This window comes from Elephantulus edwardii, unplaced genomic scaffold (assembly GCF_000299155.1).
Source record: "Elephantulus edwardii isolate Elephantulus edwardi_28Jun2011 unplaced genomic scaffold, EleEdw1.0 scaffold00025, whole genome shotgun sequence".
Lineage (NCBI taxonomy): Eukaryota > Metazoa > Chordata > Mammalia > Macroscelidea > Macroscelididae > Elephantulus > Elephantulus edwardii.
The window spans coordinates 14,000,952-14,022,532 of NW_006399775.1; the positions used below are offsets into that span (position 1 = coordinate 14,000,952).

At 36.3% G+C, this 21,581-nt stretch overlaps 1 protein-coding gene across 1 annotated transcript in view; it reads left to right on the forward strand.

Annotated features, from left to right (window-relative positions):
- The window catches only part of DCDC2C (doublecortin domain containing 2C), a 149,339-nt gene that overhangs the window by 44,762 nt on the left and 82,996 nt on the right, over positions 1 to 21,581 (forward strand). The window contains exons 3-4 of the mRNA XM_006882922.1: positions 11,387 to 11,463; positions 15,827 to 15,955. Coding sequence (XP_006882984.1) covers positions 11,387 to 11,463; positions 15,827 to 15,955 — 206 coding nt within the window. The remainder of the gene's footprint in view (positions 1 to 11,386; positions 11,464 to 15,826; positions 15,956 to 21,581) is intronic.

The window sequence follows — 21,581 nt, forward strand, 5'->3', positions numbered from 1 at the left end:
CGTTTCCATGGTACACAAAATCCATAACGTAAACCATGAAAATCCCAATCATGGTTCTTTTTCTTATGTAAAAGGATAGCAAAAATTCCCAAAAGGTTGAAAAGAAAAACTCACTGTTACCATAACCAAGAAAGTTGAGTGATTTCCTTTCTCCTAGCCATATTTAAGCCACACATACCTTTTCACACCATGGAGAGACCATTATGCAACATAAAATCACAGGCTAGCTTTTCGAGTTTGTTTAGACTGGTCTAATTTCTACAGATGCCTAGGTGGCTCTGGCGGCATAGTTCTTAAGGAATGCTGTTAACCTCGCAAGAGATTTGAATCTACCAGCTGCTCTTCAAGGTGGTCTCCTATGTGATTTACAGCTTCAGAAACCCAGTGGAGGGTCAGCTATGAGTTGGTTCCAACTTCGGCAGTGAGTTTTAACAAGGCAATGAGTAGGTGAATAGCAGGGTCTAATATGCCTTCCCTTTCCCCCATTCTTTATATCACTGCTCCAGGATAACTACATTTTTAAGAGTCTTAGACATTTTTTGGGAGGGTGAGAATGATAAAGCTGATCATTTTTTTTCCACATACAGCAGTACAGGATGACAGTTGGAAGTGGTCTTGGTGATGACCCAGTGAAACTTCTCTGATTTATGAGGGAAGCAACAAAGACAAAAATGGCTGCATTTTTCCCACAGAGTTTTTGTTCTTTCTTTGCAATTGTGCATCTCCTTTGGGACATAACAGTCTCAATTTATAGGCTAAATATCTCCTGTCATGTTAGTTAACAAGATCATTCTTTGCTAATGCAGCTTGTATAATACTGAATATAGAAGAATATGATAAGCTCTATGGGTTTCCTATAAAAGTCTCCCCTAGATGTAGTCAGTCACAGGATGAGACTTTTTTAAATACTGAATTTTCTTGAGCCTTTTTTAGTTAATTGCTTGCTTTGGAAAGATTGTAAAAATGTTTACTGAAGGCAGCTGGAGGGCCATGATGAGGCAAAAAGAGCAAAAACTTGGGAACCAATAACTATCCCTACTACCATTACCTGACATTATTAATTAAGCTTTTATTTCAGGAATCTTATTAAGCAATTTGTGTGCATCATATTATTTTTGTAGACGCAAAGAGGAGAATTGATAGGAGAGGCTATTCCTTGGAGAGGGACATTGTATTTGGAAAGATAGAAGGACAATGAAGGAGGAGTGGATTGATACAGTGACTACAGCAATGGGCTTGAGTGTGTAAGAGATGGTGAGGATGACACAGGACAGGGCAGAGTTCAAATCTATTGTTCATAGGGCTGCTATGAGATGCACGTGACTTGATGGCACCTAACAATTACAACAGAGGCAACATATTGAAACCAGCCACCTTATGTGATATGTTCTTCTACTGTTTCTACTGGAGGCATGAAAAAACAGGGAGGTTGAAAAACTTGTTCAAGATTGAACAGCTAGTAAGAGACAGAGCCAGTTTAGGGATCATGACTATCTTAAAACAAAGCCTGTTCTACTCCAGTTTTGTAACAACCACTGCAATGGATAATTTTTTAAAAATTGGTATGCATATAATTCATTGTGTTTCATTCATGTATGTAGTGTGTGTGTTTCACACATCCCTTTATTGCCATTGTTTCATACAATAATTTCTATACATAGTGTTTTATCAGATTAATCACCATTGGACTATGCCTACCATTACCCCATCTTTTCAAGTCCCTGCTGGATATTTTCCCCAATTACAAAATGGGTAAAAGATATAGACTTTTCACAGAGGAAGACATTTGGATGGCCATGGACCATCAAGAAAATGAACAGTTCTGTCTTGGATAGGGTGAAACCAAGTTTCTCTTTGCCGGCTAGGTTTTTGAAGCTCCATATCACATAGTTTGGGCACATGGCCAGGAGGGATCAGTCCTTAGAGAAGGACATCATGCTTGGAAGGGTGGAAGGACAGTGCAGGAGAGGAAGACCCTGGATGAGATGAATTGACACAGTAACTGGGTCAAAAGAGTAGGTGTGTTGGAGTCAGTGAGACTGCTTCAGGACAGGGCAGGCTTCAGAGCTGTTGTACACGGGGTCACTAGGAGTCGCAGACAATTTGGTGACACATAACAACAGCACCACCACCAACAATAATGCATGAAAATGATTGTATGAAACACAATGTATATGAACTTTGTAAGCAAACCAATTTAAAAAGAAATAGAAGGACCAATAGTAAAATGTGTATGAAGGCACAAGAAGGAAGGGGTGAGAAAAGAGGGGTAAGGATGGGTAGGGGGGAAATCACAGGTTCACACAATTTGATGTATGGAGGGAGAGGGTAAAGGAAATGGGAAAGATTTAGTGGGGACCTACCATGGTTATCTTTTGCTGACTTACCATGAATCAGTGTTTTAATAGCTATGTGTTCGTGAACAGATTATTTACTGCTCTGAATATTTGCTATTTGATTAGTTTGCCAGATTATTTTAAGAATTAGATATTAATAGATAAGAATCCAGCATAGTACCTTGTCGTCAATAAATATTCAGTAAATTGTACCTAATAAGTGGAGGATATAGCTTATAATTTTAAATGTCTTAAATTATTTGGTTTGTTTTAAAATATTGACTAATGAAATGCAAAATTTGGAAATAAGAAAAATTGGTAGTTGGAAAATATGACCTCTGGACAGAAATGAGACTAGAGATAGAAAGACAGAATCTTGTCCAATAAATGATTTATAAATTGTAAATTTATCTTTTAAGCACCATTATAGGTGGAGAAGAGATTGACATTATTAGCAGTTTCAATTTGGTCAAGACAATGTAGGAGGGGAAGGCCCTCTATGAAGTGGATTGATTCAGTGACTGGGATAATCGGGATGGGTGTATTGGAGACAGTGTGATTGGCACAGAACTGAGCAGAGTTTAGGGCTATTGTACATAGGTTGCAAGCTACTCGACGGCACATAACAACAAGAAGTCCACAATCAGCACTCATGGCACCAGCAGTCAGAAAATCATAAAATGAATAGCATTGGATAATTTGCTGTCAGGGATCTCTCCAGACTGCTCTAGAACAGTGATATCAGTCTAGAGACTAAGGGGCACCTGATCCAAGTCTTTGCAATTATTTGCTGTGCATTAGAGAGCTGGTCAATTACTCAAGATGACAATTACTCAAGAAGAGTCAATGTCTTTGAGTTGTGGTGCTGGAGAATTGAACATACCATGGACTACCAAGAGAACAAATAGGTCTGTCCTGGAGAATGTGAAACCAAGTTTCTTCTTGGAGGAAGGATTTTGAAGTGCCATCTGACATACTTTGTGTATATGGCAAGTAGAGACCAGTCCTTGTAAAAGGACATCATGATTGGAAGGATGAAGGGACAGTGGAAGTGATGAAGACCCAGGGTGAGATAGATTGACATAGTAGCTAGGGAGCTGAGCTAAGTGTGTTGGAGACAATGAGACTGGCTCAGGATAGGGCAGGGTTCCAAGTTATTGTGCATAGGGTTACTATGAAGTACATTTAACCTGATGATACATAACAACAACAGAACCTCTTTTAAAAACTTACCTTTTTTTATCAACCTCACCTGATGAACAACACAGAAGTTAAGATAGAATACATCTGTGGAAAGATTCAATGGAGAAACTGAGTATCGACAGTCAAAACAAACCCATTATTATTATTATGAAAGTCAAATTGGAGAAAATGGAAAAAAATTTACAAGGACCAATATAAAACCTTGAGTTACCCCCACTTGAATTTAAAAACCATCTCAAGGATAAATTTGACGCATTGGACACTAAAGGCTGAAGATCATATGAGTTGTAAGATGACATCAAAGATAATCACCTACGATGAAAGCAGAAGACATTACAAGGACAAGAAAGAAAGAAGAAGATAACAATGGGTGCACTAGAATACAAAGCTAAATAAAAGAAAATAAACACAAAAGAGTTGAAGATCTCAAAGGGCTGCTTGAGAAGACAAAACAAAGTATTATTATGAAGTGTGTAAAGACCTGAAGTTAGGAAACCAAGAAGGGACAAACATAGTCATCATTTCTCAAGCTATAAGAACAGAACAAAAAAATTTAAGCCTTGAGTTTCAATCCTGAAGGATTCTGTGGGCAAAATCTTAAATGATGTAGGAAGCATCAAAAGAAGATGGAAGAACACAGAGTTACTGTACCGAAAAGAAATTATTGACATTTAATCACTTCAAAAAATAGCATGTAATTTAAAAAAATGGTATTTAGAAAAGAAACACAGAAAAAAAAAAAAAGAAACACAGGCTGCACTAATGCACAGGCAAATATATGGCCCCACTATCTGATGAAATGCCAGTTGAGATGTTTCAAGTAACAGATGCAGCGCTGGAGATGTTCACTATCTTATGCCAATAAATTTGAAAGACAGCTGGCCAACTGAATCAAGAATACATATTTCTGTCCATTGCCAAAAAAAGGTGATCCAAAAGAATTTGGAAATTATTGAACAATATAATCAGTATAAGATGCAGATAAAATTATGCTGAAGATTATGAAAATTTTGTTAAGTTCATCAACAGGGAGCTTTGAGAAATTCAAGCTGGATTCAGAAGAGGCTGTGGAACCAGGGATATCATTGCTGATATAAAATAGATCTTGGCTAAAAGCAGAGAGTACCAGAATGATGTTCACTTGTGTTTCATTGACTATGCAAAAACATTTGACCATATGGAGAATATAAAATTATGACTAATACTAAGAAAAATAAAAATCTTCAAACTCTTGTGCTTATGTGAAACTTATAGACCAAGTAGCTTTTGTATGAAAGAACAAGCAAACACTGTATGGCTTAAATCAGGAAAGGTGTGCATCAGGGTTATGTATTTTCTCCATACCTATTTCATTTGTATACTGAACAAATAACTGGAGAAATTGGACTATATGAAGAAGAATGTAGCATTAGAATTGGAGGAAGACTCATCAACTCCCTGTGAAATACAGATGACACAGTCTTGCTTGCTGAAAATGAAGAAGACTTGAAGCACTTGCTTGAGAAGATAGTAAGTCTTTAACATGGATTACATCCAACAGAAATCCATAGGCAACTTTATGATAGTTGGAGAAAAGATTGACATTGTCAGGATCCATAATGAACACTCACAGTATCAGAAGTATAGAAATAATGCATTGGGACAATCTGCTGTCAAGGACCTTGTGCAAGTGCTAAAGAGCAAGTCAATTTAAAGACTAAAGTGCACCTCATGCAAGCTATGTATTTTCAGTTACTTCCTATGCATCTGAAATTTGGACACAAAGAAGACTGACGAAGCATCAATACCTTTGAATTGTGGTGATGGAAAGGAACATTGAAGATACCATGGACAGTTAGAAGAGTGAAGAAATCGGTCCTGGAGGAAGTGCAATCAGGGTCTTCTTAGAAGCAAGGATAATAGAACTTTGTCTCATATATTTTTTTAATTTATTGGGAAAAAACATGTTGGGGATACACGGAGGTGAGGGTTGGGAGCAGAAGGGTGAGGATGGGCAGGGATGAAAATTGCAGGGATGCAGTTGCAAGGCTGGTTGGTGGGAGGAGCAGGTGAAGGAAATGAAAAGGATCCAGTGGGGACCAAATGATTCAAGACAATGGTAAGCATAGTCCAATGGTGATTAAACAAACTGTCTTTTTCACTTGTGGGTTTCTCATTTGGGAATTGGGCTCAGACTCTCTGGCTTCTTCATGCTGAACAGGGGCGTTGATGTGAAGGGGGAAAGGAACACACTTTATCCCCTTACTGGTGGTCTTGGGTTGAAGCTGCTTGCCTTATTGTTCTGTTAGAAGATTATCTTTTCCTGACATTTACTCCCTTCTGGACTGCAAAGTGTTTTTCCAGGTGGGTTTAGTAGGGATGGCTGACTAAACCCTGAGGCTCCATCCTCCTTTGATTCCTTAATTGGCCATTGTGGTTTTTTTTTTGTCTCTGGAACTGGGTTTAGGGTCAAGTCTGGAGTAAAACTCAGTGTTAAGTTTGCCTATAGAAAAGGGAACAAATCTAGAAAGAACAAACTTGTGAATTACAAATAGAGGGCTTTGGTGGTGTTACTTACGGGTGTACTGGGGGAGAGAGTGGAGGAAAGTAGCCTCTATAAGATTCTCTGTATACCTTCGGCAGATTTTTCTACCAAGGGGTTGAATGGTACAATCCAAGGGCTGAGGAGCTCACCCGAGGGCCAGCTCGCCCCGCCTGGGGCCAAACACACGGCTCACCCTGCCGCCCATCGAACGCACGACTCGCCCCCAGTCTCACATATTTTTTAGGAGAAAAAGTCCTTGAAAAAGATGCAATACTGGGAAAGGTAGAGGGTCAGTTAAAGAGAGCAGGACATGAAAGAAGGCAGATTGACACAGTAGCTGTAACGATGGGCTTAAGGATGGAGTAGATTAGGCCAGGGTTTAGATCTGTTATTCATAGGGTCTCTGAGTCATTTTGGAAGCAGGAGTCGCATTCACTTCCTAAACAACATGCCTCTGGAAACCTGTGAACTTTCATAAATTATGATAGTTATAGAAAGGCTTCAGGCCTTTTTTGTTTTGTTTTTTGGTTTTTTTTGTTTTTTTTGTTTATAGGATCACTATGAGTCGTGCTCAAGTTGATGACAATCAACAACTATGAGTCATACTTGACAGCACCTAACAACAACAGCATTGACTAATTTGGTGCAGTGAATTACCTGTGGCTTTTTCTAGTCATGGTATAGTAACTCTGACAAGATGGAGTAGGAATGGGCAAATTTGAGATATTTGTGTTGGCACAATGAGGGGATTAGGTACCTCTCTGATGGGATAATGTAAATAAGATCTGTTGAATGTCCATGTGGGCATTGATGAGTTTTGCCATCCCAGCAGGCTTAGATTGAGGTGTCCTAGTGATGGAAAATGAGGAAATTTTGCTGTCTTCAATAAAGAGAAGACAGAGAGTAGGACTTTTGGACCTGAGATCCTTGCACCAATAAGAAATGTATAGCTATCACATCTGAGCAGCAATGGACTCCAGGAGGAAAATAGGGGGCAGTAAACTAGATTAACATGAGACAGCTCCTGGTTTATAGATAGAGAAAGCTGAGTGCTTTTAGAGTAGAAGATTTGTGTCAAGAATGGATGCCTTTGGATATTGCTGTTGCAAGATACTAAATCTGAGTGCCTTTGAATCTAGTTTATTCATAGAATGGGATAGCACTAGCACTTAAAAAAACAGTAGAGCTAGAAGAACTTTGTAACAATTGCCTGATCAGGGAAGAAGCAAGGCTGAGGGGTTGAGGGCCAGAGAAAGACATGCCTTTCAACATGACTGAAAAAAGTTTATCCTGATTAAAGAACTGTCTCTTGAGCCATTCCTGATCTTGAAGTGTAATTTATTACTTCCTTAATAAACCCCATAATTGTGAGCATTATCTCTGACTTCTGTGTGGCCATTATAATGGATTTTCTAGTTCAAGAGAGTGTTCCCTGAAAGAGCTCAAGTAAGCAAAAGTCATTGCTATAGAATCAGAATCAACTAATTGCTGACTCATCGGGTCAACTAATAGCTGAAAACTGTAGGTTTTCAGAGCCTATAAATCACGAGGAAGGAGATTGCCCCCATCTTTCTTCCAAAGAGTAGTTGGTGGATTTAAATTGCTTGCCTTTGGGTTGGTAGAGCACAACTTCTTAACCTCTAGGCTTCCACAGGGATAGCCGGTGTTTGAAATTTAAGGAGTAAGGCAAGAGTATGGAAGGGGGTCATGTTTGAACTTACAGAAATGGTCTGTGGTGTGCTATTGCTCTTGATGAGTATTCCTCCCCTTTGTTAAGTTAGTGGAGGTCAGGTGTCACTGACTCCATGTCCACACATTTTTTTTTAATTTCATTTGTCAAATATATTTCTTTTTTAAAAAAATTAATTTTAATGAACGTTTACAGAGATTTTGGATTTCCATTCATTCTTTGTTGCCCTTTTCTCCCTTCCCGCCCCTCCCCCCAGTTGACTCCTCTCTTTGAAAAGGAAAAGAAAAATTCTTTCACTGGTATACAATTCCCCCTCACCGAGTACACTCCACTATGCAACTTTCATTCTGAACTCTTGTCATAACTATAATACCCGATCATATATCGCTTTTAATCCGTTCTCTCCCTCATCTGTTTCAATGCAGTATATGTAATTTATCCAGTTTTTCTCAGTCTTACCGCACACTTTTAGAGGCCAAGCCATTTGAATCCCACTGAGTTCTTGATCCTCTCAGGGCAGATGAATGACATGAGTCTCTGGCCCTGACAAGTGTTAATGAAACTGTCATCACTATTAGATAAATCCACATTTGCGTAATGCATTTTACTCTATTATTATTTGGAGTACAAGGGGGAAAAAAAATCTCAAATTCTGTATTTGATTGCTGGAGTTATTTAATTAGTCTGATGATATCAGGGTTAATGAAACATTAACACACCAAAAGAGCAATTAGCTCATTGTTTCCATAATTTTATGCAATCAAACAGATAGCTGTTAATCTAGTGACTTTGGGGTAATAAAGTTTTGCAGAGGATTATTTGTTTCGTTCTTTTTAAATGTTTTGAAATTTGTTTTTTTCTTAACCTAAGTGTAAAAATTTAGGCAAATTTTTAATTTTCATGACCTTGATGTTTCATGATTAATATGCAGTTGTGTATTGTTTTATATGTAGTATGATAATTTGATAAAATGGCTATAGATGGCCACTATTACAATCTTTAATGATCTTATTTTCCTGGAATTTTTTCTGGAATGTGAGAACTGATTGGTTTTTTTTTCCTTATTATCACAGTATTAATTTTTCATTCATCCTTCATTTATTCTTGTGCATAAAATAGTTATCACTTCCAACTGTTGGACCAATCATTTATCAGACAATTTGTGGAATAATGAAATTCTGCAAGGTTAATTTGTGGGATGTAATGAACAAAATCCCTTTAATTAGGAAGCTTTCATTCTCCAAGGAGAAAGACACAATAAATGAACAAATAAATAAATGAGAAAAAAATTAGGCAAAATAGTGTTATGGTAAAAAAAAAATCAAGTGTTGATTAATCCAGACCATTCTCTCTGAGTGGTATTATCTAGGATGAATTCTTACTATGTTGTTGTGTGCCTTCGTAGCTGACTCTTCTTCAGTGGGTTTTCAGAGGCAGTCAATCATGTGGAAGAAGACTGCCTATCCTCCAGTGAAGCAGCTGGTAGATTTGAACTAGGTACTTTTGAGACTTCATGCAGCTTTTTACCGCTAGGTCACCAGTTGTGACTCTGGCAAGTAATCCCTTAAAAGATTAATACAATTGCATAGTGAACGGTTAAAAATATTTGATCTGGGACAATAGCACTGCTTTAGATGTAGAATATAAGATGTTGACAGATAGAATAAATGGGTTATATGATAAATGGGACATGTGTAAATATTAAAGATTTTCAGCCCTATGGAGTAGGTATATAGAGAATAAACATGGTCCAACAAAGAATTGTGTAGAAGAAGGTAATGAATTGAGTTTTGGACATATATAGATACATATTTTGAAGGAATAGCTTCCAGTGAGTTTGGCTTGTGTAGGACAGTTACTACAGCACTCAGCACATGTAATGGTTAGCATTAACTGATTAAAAAAAATTTAGTCCATTTGTTTTTCTGTGGACTCTTTAAATGATAAGATCACAAGGATGAGAAACTTTTGGTCATTTGTTACTGGCCTGAGTAATTCTTTCCCACTTACATGTTTTGAGCTTAGTGGAGTAGAATGTGAAGTTCTAATGAAGGAAAATGTTTATATCCTAGTATACTCCAGTCCAATGGCTAAGCTTCTTAAACAAGGCACAGAAAGATACTGGTAAGGAAATATGAGAGTTATTTTCCCTTGTTTATCTAGACACACTGATTCACAGTTTGCGGTCTGCTCTTAGAAGCTATTGTTGCCATTAAGTGTCATCAAATGGTCTACAACTCTTAGTAACCTAATGAACAACGGATCTGAAACTTTCCCTAGCCTGAACCATCCTCCCAATCTCTGTCAGGCTTAAACCTACTGTGGTCATCATCTTGTCAACCTATTTCATTGAGTGTCTGCCTGCCTCTTTTTTGCACACAGTCCCCCTTTTCCAGCATGTTGTCTCTCTCAAAGATTTGTTTCCTCCTGAAACATATCCAAAGTAAGTAGAGGTAAACTTTTTTACTATCCTTGCCTTTAAGGAGGATGCTGGTTGCACTTCCTTCAAGACAGATTTATTATTTTGGCAGTTCAAGGTTTATTTCACACTCTTCACCAATTCTACAATTTGAAGGCATTGATTCTTCATCAGTCTTCCCATACATTGTTCAATTTTCAGATGCATAAGAATTGCTTGGAAATACCATGGCTTGGATAAGGCACATCTTAATCTTTATACTGCCAACTTTGCTCTTTAGGATTTTGCAGTCAAATACTTTGCCAGCTCTTTAGAACTGTGGAGAGGTACTTGACAGCAGAGTTCCCTAATGCAAAACCTATTTTGACTTCTTGACAACCATGGGTGTTGATTGTAGATCCAAGTAAAATGAAATCTTTGACAATTTAGTACATACCTTATCTATTTTTACACACTCATAGGTATTCATTCCTGTCCCATTGGAACTGACACACTGGTGACCCTCTAGCAGGTTTTCAGAGGCCATAAATCATACAGGAGGGGACTGACCATCTTTCTCCCTCAGAGCCCCTGGTAGATTAAAATTGTCAGAGGTGTGGCCTAAGATTAGCAGCACAACTCCCTATGGACTGTGTCACCAAAGCCAAGCAAATTTTGGCTAAGATGTTTATCTGAATCATTGGCTAACACTTTAGCAAGCGCTGTACAGCCTTTCTGTTAGTACCTGAAGTCTCTAGATGATATAGTTAACACACTTGGCTGTTAAGTTAAAGGTTTAAGGCCACCCAACAATGCCTCAGAAGAAAGGCATAGTGATTTACTTTTGGAAAAAATCAGTAGTTAACACACAGTGGAGTATAGTTCTACTGTTATATACATGGAATTGCCATTAGTTGGAAACAACTGGTTGTTTCTTGGTACTTTTATCACTCTATACTTTTACACTCTGTGCTTTGCCACTTTAACTTTTCCTTCCATTTAGAATAAACAGCCTCAATATCATTTTTCAATGCACTTGTTGGAATCCTATCCACTTTTTAAGGATTTCCTTTCTCTTAAAATCTCCCTTCTATACCTTTCCCTGTGTTCTTTTGGCAAAGTGTTATCCATTCTTTTTTATTTATGTTTTGGGAGTAGTGCTATGCATACTACTACCATTTAAAAAGTTATTGTTAAATTGAATTGCACTCTCAATATTTTTTACTTTTTTGTAGATCAAACCAGTGGTACATTGTGACATAAATGTGCCTTCCAGGTGGCAAACATTTAATCGTGTATCCCGGCATATAAAGTGAGTACAATATTATTGAAGAGAATTATTATAATTTTTTATTTTCTTAGTTTCTAAGAGCTGCTATGATAGAAATACAAGTAAATGGCTTTAGCAAACTTATTTTCTCCCAATGTCTTCTTTTTCTTTTAAATAAGATTTTTATTTTATACTGGTTTACTTACAAAGTTTGTATACATTGTTTTTTACTATGGATCCATCCCACTTCCTACTAATATGGAAAGAATAGTAATGAAATGAGAGAGCTAAACACAAGATTTAAAAAAGTCAACTCAATAAGAAAAAGCAAAATAGTATAATTAAATACATAAAAGCCTGAGGTTAGAAAATGGGAAGAAAGGAACATGATTGACATTTCTCAGATTAAAGAACTAAAGAATGAAGGAATATACAGTCACTGTAGCAAAAACAATTGGTTGACATGAAACCATTTTAGGAAGTAGCATATGATCAAGATTAAATAGCAATAAAAAGAGGCCATATATTGTGTGGATCCACCATTACAAAAAGCTATAGAAAGTTTATAAATGGAATGATTCTTTGAGAGTTACAAAGAATGATGTTGTTGTTGTTATGTACTGTCGAGTCACTTAAGACTCACAGCGACCTATGTAAAACATCCCATAAGCTCTGCTCTGTCCTGTGCCAATCGCACTGTCTCCAACACACCCACCCTGATTACCCCAGACACTGAATCAATCCACCTCATAGAGGATCTTCCTTTCCTGCGCTGTCCCTCTCCAAGGACTGGTCCCTCCTTGCAACATGTCCAAAGTATGTCAGACGAAGCCTCAGAACCCTTGCCTCCAAGGAGCAGCATGATTTAACCCTCTCCAGGATGAACCTGTTCATTTTCTTAGCAGTCCATGGTATATTCAATACTCTTCTCCAGTACCACAACTCAAAGGCATCAATTCTTCTTCTTCTATCTTCCCTAGTCATTGTCCAACTCTCTGATGTGTAACAAGTGATTGCAAAGTCCATGACCTGTATGAGACACACCTTAGTCTCCAGAGTGACACCATTGCTCTTCAGTGCCCTGGAGAGGTCCCTAACAGCAGACTTTCCCATCGCAATATGTTTTTTTATTTCCTGGATACTGGTGCCAAGAGTGGTGACTGTGGAGCCAAGCAAATTAAAGCTGTGAACAATCTCAATCTCTTCACCATTCATCCTGATGCTACTAATTGGTTCAGTGCTGAGAATCTTTGTCTTCTTGACATTGAGCCTCAATCCATATTGAAGGCTGCAGTCCTTGACCCTCTGCAGCAAGCACTTCAGGCCCTCCTCAGTTTCAGCAAACAGGGTTGTGTCATCTGCATATTGCAGATTGTTAATAGATCTTCCACTAATCCAGATGCCACAATTCTCAAAGAGCCCAGCCTCTGGATAATCTGTTCTGTATACAGGTTGAAAAGGTATGGAGACAGGATACATCCCTGGAGTACACCCTTCCCAATTTTGAACCATGCAGTGTTTCCTTGCTCTGTTGTGACAACTGCCTTTTGGGTCCAAGTATAGTTTTCCCATTAATATGATCAAGTGTTCTGGAATTCTCATTCTTCTTAGAGTCAGGCACAGTTTGTTATGATCCACACAGTCAAATGCCTTTGCATAATCAATCAAACACAGAGAGACATTCCTCTGGTATTCCCTGCTTTCAGCTAAGATCCATCTAACATTAGCTACAATATCCCTAGCACCACGACCCCTTCTAAACCGAGCCTGGACTTCTGGCAGTTCTCTGCTGATGTGCTGTTCCAGTCATTTTTGGATACTCTTCAGTAGAATCTTGCTTGCGTGTGAAATTAATTAGATTTTTCTATAGTTTCCACACTCTGTTGAGTCACCCTTATTTGGGATGGGAACAAATATAGATCTTTTCCAGTCAGTTGGCCAGGTGGTTGTTCTCCAAACTTTTTGGCACAACTTGGTGAGCACGTCCAGGGCAGCATCTGTTAGTTGAAATACGTCATTGGTATACCATCTATTCCTGGGGCCTTATTTTTTGCTATTTCCTTCAAAGCAGCTTGAAATTCTTCCTTCATCAGTGCAATTTAGAGTTCTTCTAGTACCATTGGCTCTTTTTGTTTGTGATTTTAAGGGGAGAGGAAAAAGAATAGACACATATTAAGTAAATAGATGATATGCACATATTAAGATGGGGAAAGGAGAGGAAATACACCATATATGGATGATCAGCACAATATCACTAAAGAAAGGGAAGATGTGGAGAGGTCTACAAGCAGAAGGAATCACAATGTGAGTATTGTAATTAATATCCTAAAGCAAAATGTGTGATTGGTTGAAATGAAAACCCGTTCACTCTACAAATTTTCATTCACACTGCAAAAATCCAAAAGAAAACAACAACAAAAACCAACCCAGTGGAAAAAGTCTAAGTTGCACACAGAAAAACAAAGTTCCAGGAATTGATAAAATATTGATTGAAATATCCAACAAACAGATCCAGTGCTGGATGGGGGTTCTCACTCACTCGTCAATCTATCTATGTCAGGAAGTTTGGAAGATAACTATCTGGAATGTGGATTGGAAGAAATTCGTATTTGCACCCATTCCCTAAAATGGTGATTCAACAGATATTATTGAACACACTCTTATACCATATTCAAGTAAGTTCTTGCCAAAGATAATTCACAAAGAACTTGAAGAGTGTATCAACATGGAGCTTCCATAAATTCAAGTTGGATTCAGAAGAGGCCATGGATACAGGCATATTATTGTGGATGTCAGACGGATCTTGGCTAAAAGTAGAGAATACAAAGAAGACGTTTACTTGTGTTATGCTATGTGAACTAATTCAGCTGTTTGGATCAAAGTACATTATAGACAACACTGACAGAAATGCGAAGTGTAGAACAATTAATTACCTGTTATCATGTATAACCTGTGCATAGACCAAGAAATAGTTTTTATTGCACAGTTTAAAATCAAGAAAGATGTATGTTGGGGTTATACCCTTTCATTATAATTATTTAGTTTTGGTTTCTTTAGGGTATATCCCCAGTAGTAGCATTGCTGATCAGATGATATTTCTATTTCCATCTTTTTTTTTCTATTTCCATCTTTTTGAAAAAGTGCCAAACTTCATTCCACAGTGGTTGCACCATTTTACACTTCCACCAACGGTGAATAAGGGTTACAACCTCTCCACAACCTCACCAGAATTTATTGTTTGCTGCTCTATTTAACTTTGCTATTGTTAACTGAGTGAGATGATATCTCATAATTTTATCTGTAACCACATGAGCTATAGTTGAGGATTTAAATGAAAGAAATTGGTCAGAAGTTTTTATGAGTGAATTTTTTGAAGCATTTTTGGGATAAAATAAGTGAGCAAGAAGCAGTTGGAAACAATATAACACATCTTTATTGTATTAGACATATCACATTGGTTGGCATGTAACATAAAACATTGCTTTCCATGATTTATTTTGTGTCAGTATCTTAAATATGTAAGAAGTTTGACTTTGGATTGTTTAATGGTCTCTCTCACACAAAAGTGTTAACAGAGAAAACAATGTGTGTTAATTGTGCTCAAGTATTCTTGATTAAAAATTGTATTTACTTTCAAAACAATATGTAGTTTGCAACTTCCACATTATTTAATTTGAGCTTAAGTAGTTAGGAAGTTGAGTTTAAGTATTACCAAAAATATGTCATTCAGACTTAATAAAATAAGCCTTAGTAAAAGGTTTTACATTATTTTAATGTGTTACAAGAGTTAAAAACATTGACAATTGGTTGGGTTTATCTGACATCATCTTACTAATACTATAGTTTTAATGACTATCTATTGGGTTTTGAAAAAAAAAATCAAATACTCCTGTCCTTGGCTCAGAGATACAGAAATCATAAAATGAATCCATCAAAATCACACTTAAACTGCCTTGAAACTATAAAGTGAAAGAAATTGTTTCTCTTACACGTAGGGAGAGTAACTTGGTTCCATAGGAAGGGAAAATAACTGCATTTTTTAAAGGCATACATTTTTCCCTTATTTTCCAAAAGGACACAATTTTCTTTCATTTTACCTATCATGCTAATTACAGGCATATTTTATAAAAGTAACATTTTGTTCTGTTCTGTTAGGCACTTTATGTTTTATAAAAATATGTTTCCCCAACATTATTGTTATGCTCCAAGGTTCTAAAAATGTTCTGTCCATGTTAATAATGATAAATTTTTGTTTTTATATTTGGCATATATTATTATTGAGCTTCTGAGTTGTATCTTATTATTTTCATTGTTCTGTAATTATATATACATATTTCTCTATCCTTTTTAACTCATCCCAATAAAATTCAAGTTATTAATGAGTTTCTCTTTTAAATCTCTGCAGTGTTTTCACAAATGGAAGACTGTATATTCCACCTGCAAAAATTATTATACCCAAATTCTGTCTGTCACGTTGGGATAGCGTGTTGGCCTTGATTGGAGAAAAAGTCTTCCCTCTGGGAGGTGTTCGAAAGTAAGTAGGTCTCTTATCTATAGGAGAATTGAAGGACATAGTTTATTTTTGAGCTTTTATGGAAAATGTCTTGCCTAGGCCAGCAAAATAAAAAAACTCGTTAATCGTAAACTCTGCTTTTCAAAATTTTTCTTTTCAAAACATTTTAATTCATCAAAGAAAATACTGTTTTCTCAATCTATTTATCTTGATGTTTTAAATTGGTATCACTAATTAATTTGTTCAATGAAGTTTATTGAGCAGCTACCATATGCTAAATGTGGTGAATGCACCAAAACAAAGTAAAATCTAGCTCTCAAAATAACCCACTATTGTGTGTTTCACTAGTTATAGTTCAGTAAGACACTCTGATGACATGGTCTGTAGGGAGCTGCACTGGTAAAGGCCACTCCTCTCTGATAGTTCAAAATTATCAGTGACTTCAGAGGACAGAGACAGGTGATCTTCTCCCATGTGATTTCCTTCCCATGTGAAATGTCAGATCTCATTTCTGACTTGACTGTGCTGACAGTTTTTGAGTAGTTGATACAATGAAACCCAAGTCTATCTGGAGAAATGTGTAGAGACAGTATGAGGGCGTCTTAGGGTACAATTCTCAATGCAACTGTCTCAACTATATTATGTTTGTTTGTGAACTTGTTTTATCTCCCTGTCCATATTTTAAATTTCAAGATTCAATTTATATTTTTATTCTATCACTAGAGTGAAGTTAGCTAACCTATTCATTCAAGAGTTTGCCCTTCAGTATTGCACCTTGCGGTTTTAACTTGATCTTCAGTTCTTTCAGCTTGAGCAATGCTGAACAAGTTTTTCCCTTTTTAACGTCAGCTCTTTGCATATTTTGTTAAAATATATTCTTTGTCTTCTCAAACTGCCCTTTGAAATCTTCTGTTTTTCTCTCTCATTACAGCATTTCTTCTCTTTGTTTTGTCCTCTCCACTTTCTAGTGCAAATTTCAAAGTCTCTTCTGACAATCTGACTCTTATTTTGATCTTTCTTTCTTCTCTGTTTTTGTAATGAACTTTTGCTTTCTTTATAGATGATCTCTTTTACTGTCATCCGACAACAATTTCATCTTCAAATGGGATACGCTCAAGCTCATAGTTTTGTTCTTAAGGACTTGCTTTAATATTGTTCAACTTCAATTTGAAGACTAAGGTGCATTTCATCCAAGTTGTGGTTTTTTTTTCAATTTCTTATGCATTTGAAAGTAGGAAGTGAATGAGGGTAACAGAAGAGGAGTCAATACCTTTGAATTGTGGTGTTGGGGAAGGTATTATAGACCCTATGGTTTGGTAAAAGAACAAAGAAGTCTGTTTTGAAGGAAGTACAGGATGGTGACACTTGGTCTTCCATGGTATAAACACATTGTTGGGAGGGGCCAGTTCTTAGAAAAATATATCGCACTGGGAAAGGTTGAAGGTCAGAATAGAGAGGAGGAAGTTCAAGGAGATGAATGGACATAATGACTCTAACAATGGGCTCAAGTGTGTTAGCGACCATGAAGATGGAGCAGTAGAAAACAAAGCTCAGCTCTCGTTCATAAGGGCACGATGACTTCTAATTGCCTTGATTGCACTTAAAAACAACAAAAACAGACAAATTAACCATTGGGACTCATAAATGGTGAGGAGTTTTGTACAAACATGCAAGTAAGGTGCTCAGAAAAACCTTGCATATAATGATTTTTTAAAAAATATCAACTGAAAAAAGATATCTTTTAAAATGAACATATGTTTTAGTTTAAACAATCTTATTAAAGAGAAATATTTAATAATTAATGGCAGATTATACCTTTATTTTGGGAAAACAGAAACCTTCCTTAATTATTCATAATTGAAAAAAGGTCAACATATATTTATAAAAATTTACTTCTCTTTTCAAATATACTGCCAATTTTTAGGTGCGTTAAAATAATGTAACAATTGATATTTGAATAAGAAGTTTTTTCCGTTTAAAAAGTACTATTACAAATGGTTGCTTTATTTAGTCTTCATGTCCTCTGCCATGAGAATAGACCTACTTAGAGTTTATCTAGTGCATGATTGTGTGTAAACTGCTTTAATTTATATGCATTACTTTATTTGGTGGCCATCTTCCTGTAACTTAATTTCATGAAATATGTGCTCTTCAAAAAGCTACAGTTATCTGCATATGATATACAGGTTCACATATTCAAGTCTATGATTTTTTTTTGCCTTGAAAATATTTTTTGCTCACTTTTAAATTGTTCTTTGTAACCCTTTTTGGCAAAAAAAAAAAATCAGGCTTTATCACCTTTTCTAGAAGAGAATGAGGTTTGGGAGGATTCAGAGTAAAGTGGCAGGGGAATGTGTTTGAACACTTTAGTCTTCTAAAGGATGGATCTGGCCACGTGTGCCTTAGGGTACTCACTGAGCTAGGACTGTAGGAAATTGGCTTTGGCTAAGTCAGTTTAGTAGGACCTTATTGTACCCTCCATTAGGGCATCTGGGTTTTATTCTTCACATTTTGTGTCATCATTGAGTGAAAAAACTCCTCATTTAATTTCTTGGAATAAACCAGTAACTAACCTCATCCTCAGGCATCTGTAGCTTGAAAGAAAATGTTAAGGTCTTTTGGTATAGGCAAGAGACATTCAACTTGCTTTCTTTTCAGGGACCATTTTTTTCAGTTACGTCAATGTTGACAGCTCACTTCTTGTACCTGCCCTCAGACATTAGTGCTATTTGCTATTTTTTTCTGGTCTCATGATTTTTATAAGAACCTAGAATATGTAAAAATGTAATAGGTATATAAATAAGGAACAGTGTGTGTCAATTGCTTAGTTTTAGAAATTCTGAATTCTGAATTCTCTCTGTCTAAACAGGAATGTAAAACTATACCCATGTTTTTTGTCTCCTTTGTCCCATCTTAAAATAATTTTATCACTTTATCAATTACCTAATATCTAAGTTTTGAGTTATTATAAAGATACTGTCTTTGATCTCAGGTTGATCTTTTTTTTTAATTTTTGTTTTTAAGATCACACAGTTACCTAGTTGCCTAATCTCTTTTACTTCATGTACTACTTGCAATATCTCCTGAATTTTCTTTTCTTCTTATTGTTTCATTTTCTTTCAGTCACTGATACATATTTAGTTTCATAACAATAATTATATTGTATAATGCCGTTGTTTACAGCATCTTATTGAAACCTTTACTGTAGTCTCCATTTCTCTTCCTTTTATCCATCTACTCGCTAATCTTTGTTTCCTCTCCCATCACCACTTAGTATGACAACTATTTTGAGGCTTTTTTAAGCCTGAAAATATTTTTTAAAAGCATAACTTTCATTTAAATGATTATTTTTTTTAAAACATACTCTTCCATTTAAATGATTGTTTGACTGGTGTCACAGTTCTTTTTAAAAAAATTTAGAAAAATTTTTTATACTGGAAAATCTGATCTCTCTCTCTGGTTTTTTGTAGTGTTGTGTGTTATCTATCCATTCTTTGTAGAGATTTTTTGAATACTCCTTTTTTTAACATTCTTAAATAACATGCAATTGTGTTTAAATGTTGTTTTGTTATTTTCCCTCTTGGCTCATTTTGTCCCAAGTAATTATTTTTTCTTTAGTTCTGTGAAGCTGGTCTCCATTATTTTTATCTCTGTTTTGTGCTTTTCATTTTCAATATATGTCTGTTGTTGTTGCTATGTGCCGTTGAGTTGCCTGCGACTCATAGCAACTCCCATGTACAATAGCCCTAAATCCTGCTCTATCCTGTGCTAATTTTAATGTATTTGACACACCTACTACCATTACCCCAGTAACTGAATCAATCCTTCTCATCAAGAGTCTTCCTCTCCTGTGCTGTCCCTCCACCCTCCCAAGCATGACATCCCTCTCCAAGGACTGGGACTGGTCCTGCCTTGCAACATGTCCAAATCTAGGTTTTCTAATATCTGGATGTTGGCATTTCTCAACTCCTCTTTTATCTCTCTCTATCTCTCTCTCATATCTCTCTCTCTCTGTCTCTCATATCTATCTCTGTCTCTCATCTCTCTCTCTCTCTATCATCTCTCTATCTCATCTATCTATCTATCTATCATCTATCTATGTGTCTATCTATGTATCTATGTATGTATCTATCTATCATCTAGCTATCCTTTGCTTTCTTTAGGGAGATTGCCTCAAAGTGCAACTTTTTAAAAATTAACACTTTTATTTTATACTTGTTTACTTGCAAAGTTTGCATACATTGCTTGTCATACCATATTTTCCCCCTTTTCTTTACCCACCCCTCCTATCACCTAGCAAATTCAAATTGTGGGGCCCTATGATCAACACACCCCATAGTCACCCCTCTGCTCTGCTCTCTCCCCTTTGAATCCTCTCAATTACATCTTCTTGACATTAATTTGTATCAAATTTAATTTTATTACCATTTTGTTATTTGTTCAACTATTCTGGCTACAAATAAATATTTCTGCTTTGTTTTTGATATGATTTCTTATTCTTGTTTCATCCTGATAATATTTACCCTTATTTCTTTAATAAAATTTCTACGTTTAAGTTAAATTTTTTTTTCTGTTTCGATGCTTCTGCTTCCAGGTGAATTTACCAAATAATTCTTCCTTTCAAATTCTCACTGTGCAACCTCAGCAACTTCATTGCTTGCTGGTGACTCTCTCTTTAAGATTTTTAGTAATTTCCTTATTTTCTTTACACTGTGAACATTTCAAGGCTTCAACATTTCTCTGATTTACTCCGGAGGTCATTTACACTAGCTGTTTATCAGATGGGAGTAGACATTATTTGCCAGAAGGTAACTGGAAAGAATGTTACTTTTCCTATGGAATCTTCCTGCACTATACCATAGTCACCTGCTTCTTATACTGATAACCAGCTACTAGTACTAGTAGGAGTCCTCTGTCTTGATAAGGTCCTTCTATTTTGCCATCAGAGTTGATCTAGCACAACAGTTATTGCAACATGATCCTATGGTCAGAAGCAGTGCAAGCTAAGAAATTGTTAAAAATGAAACATTTAAATCTCATTCAGTCTACTAAATCAAACTCTGAGTATAGAACCTAGAAATATATGGTAAATAAACTCTATGATCTTTATACATACTTAATTTTGAGAATTGTTTTTCTTTGGGGATGGATTATTGTTGACTCATAGTGACCTTTAGAGCAATGGATCTGAACTTTGCCCTATCTTGTTCCATCCTTACAATCCCCGATCCACAAAAGCCAGTTGCTGCATCACTGGGTTGATCTTTCTTATTGGTGGTTTTCCTCTCTTTTGTTGACCGTCCATCTTTCCAAGAATGATGTCTTTTTCTAAGGACTGACTTCTGAAAACATGCCCAAAGTATGTGAGATGAAAAGCTCATAATCCTTGTCTTTAAGGAGTACCTTGGCTTATTCTTTGGCAGTTCATTGGATATTCAGAACTCTTCTCCAACATCACAGTTCAAAGGCTTTTGAAAAAGAGTCAAGACTCTTCCTTATTCACATCATCCTTATTCATTGTCTAACTTTCAGATGCATAGAAAGTAACTGGAAAGCCCATATCTGGAATCAAGCACATCTTTAATTTTTTTCTTAAAATTTTATTTTTTATTTGTTTCCCCTGAACCTCCATGTCAGTCCTGTTTTA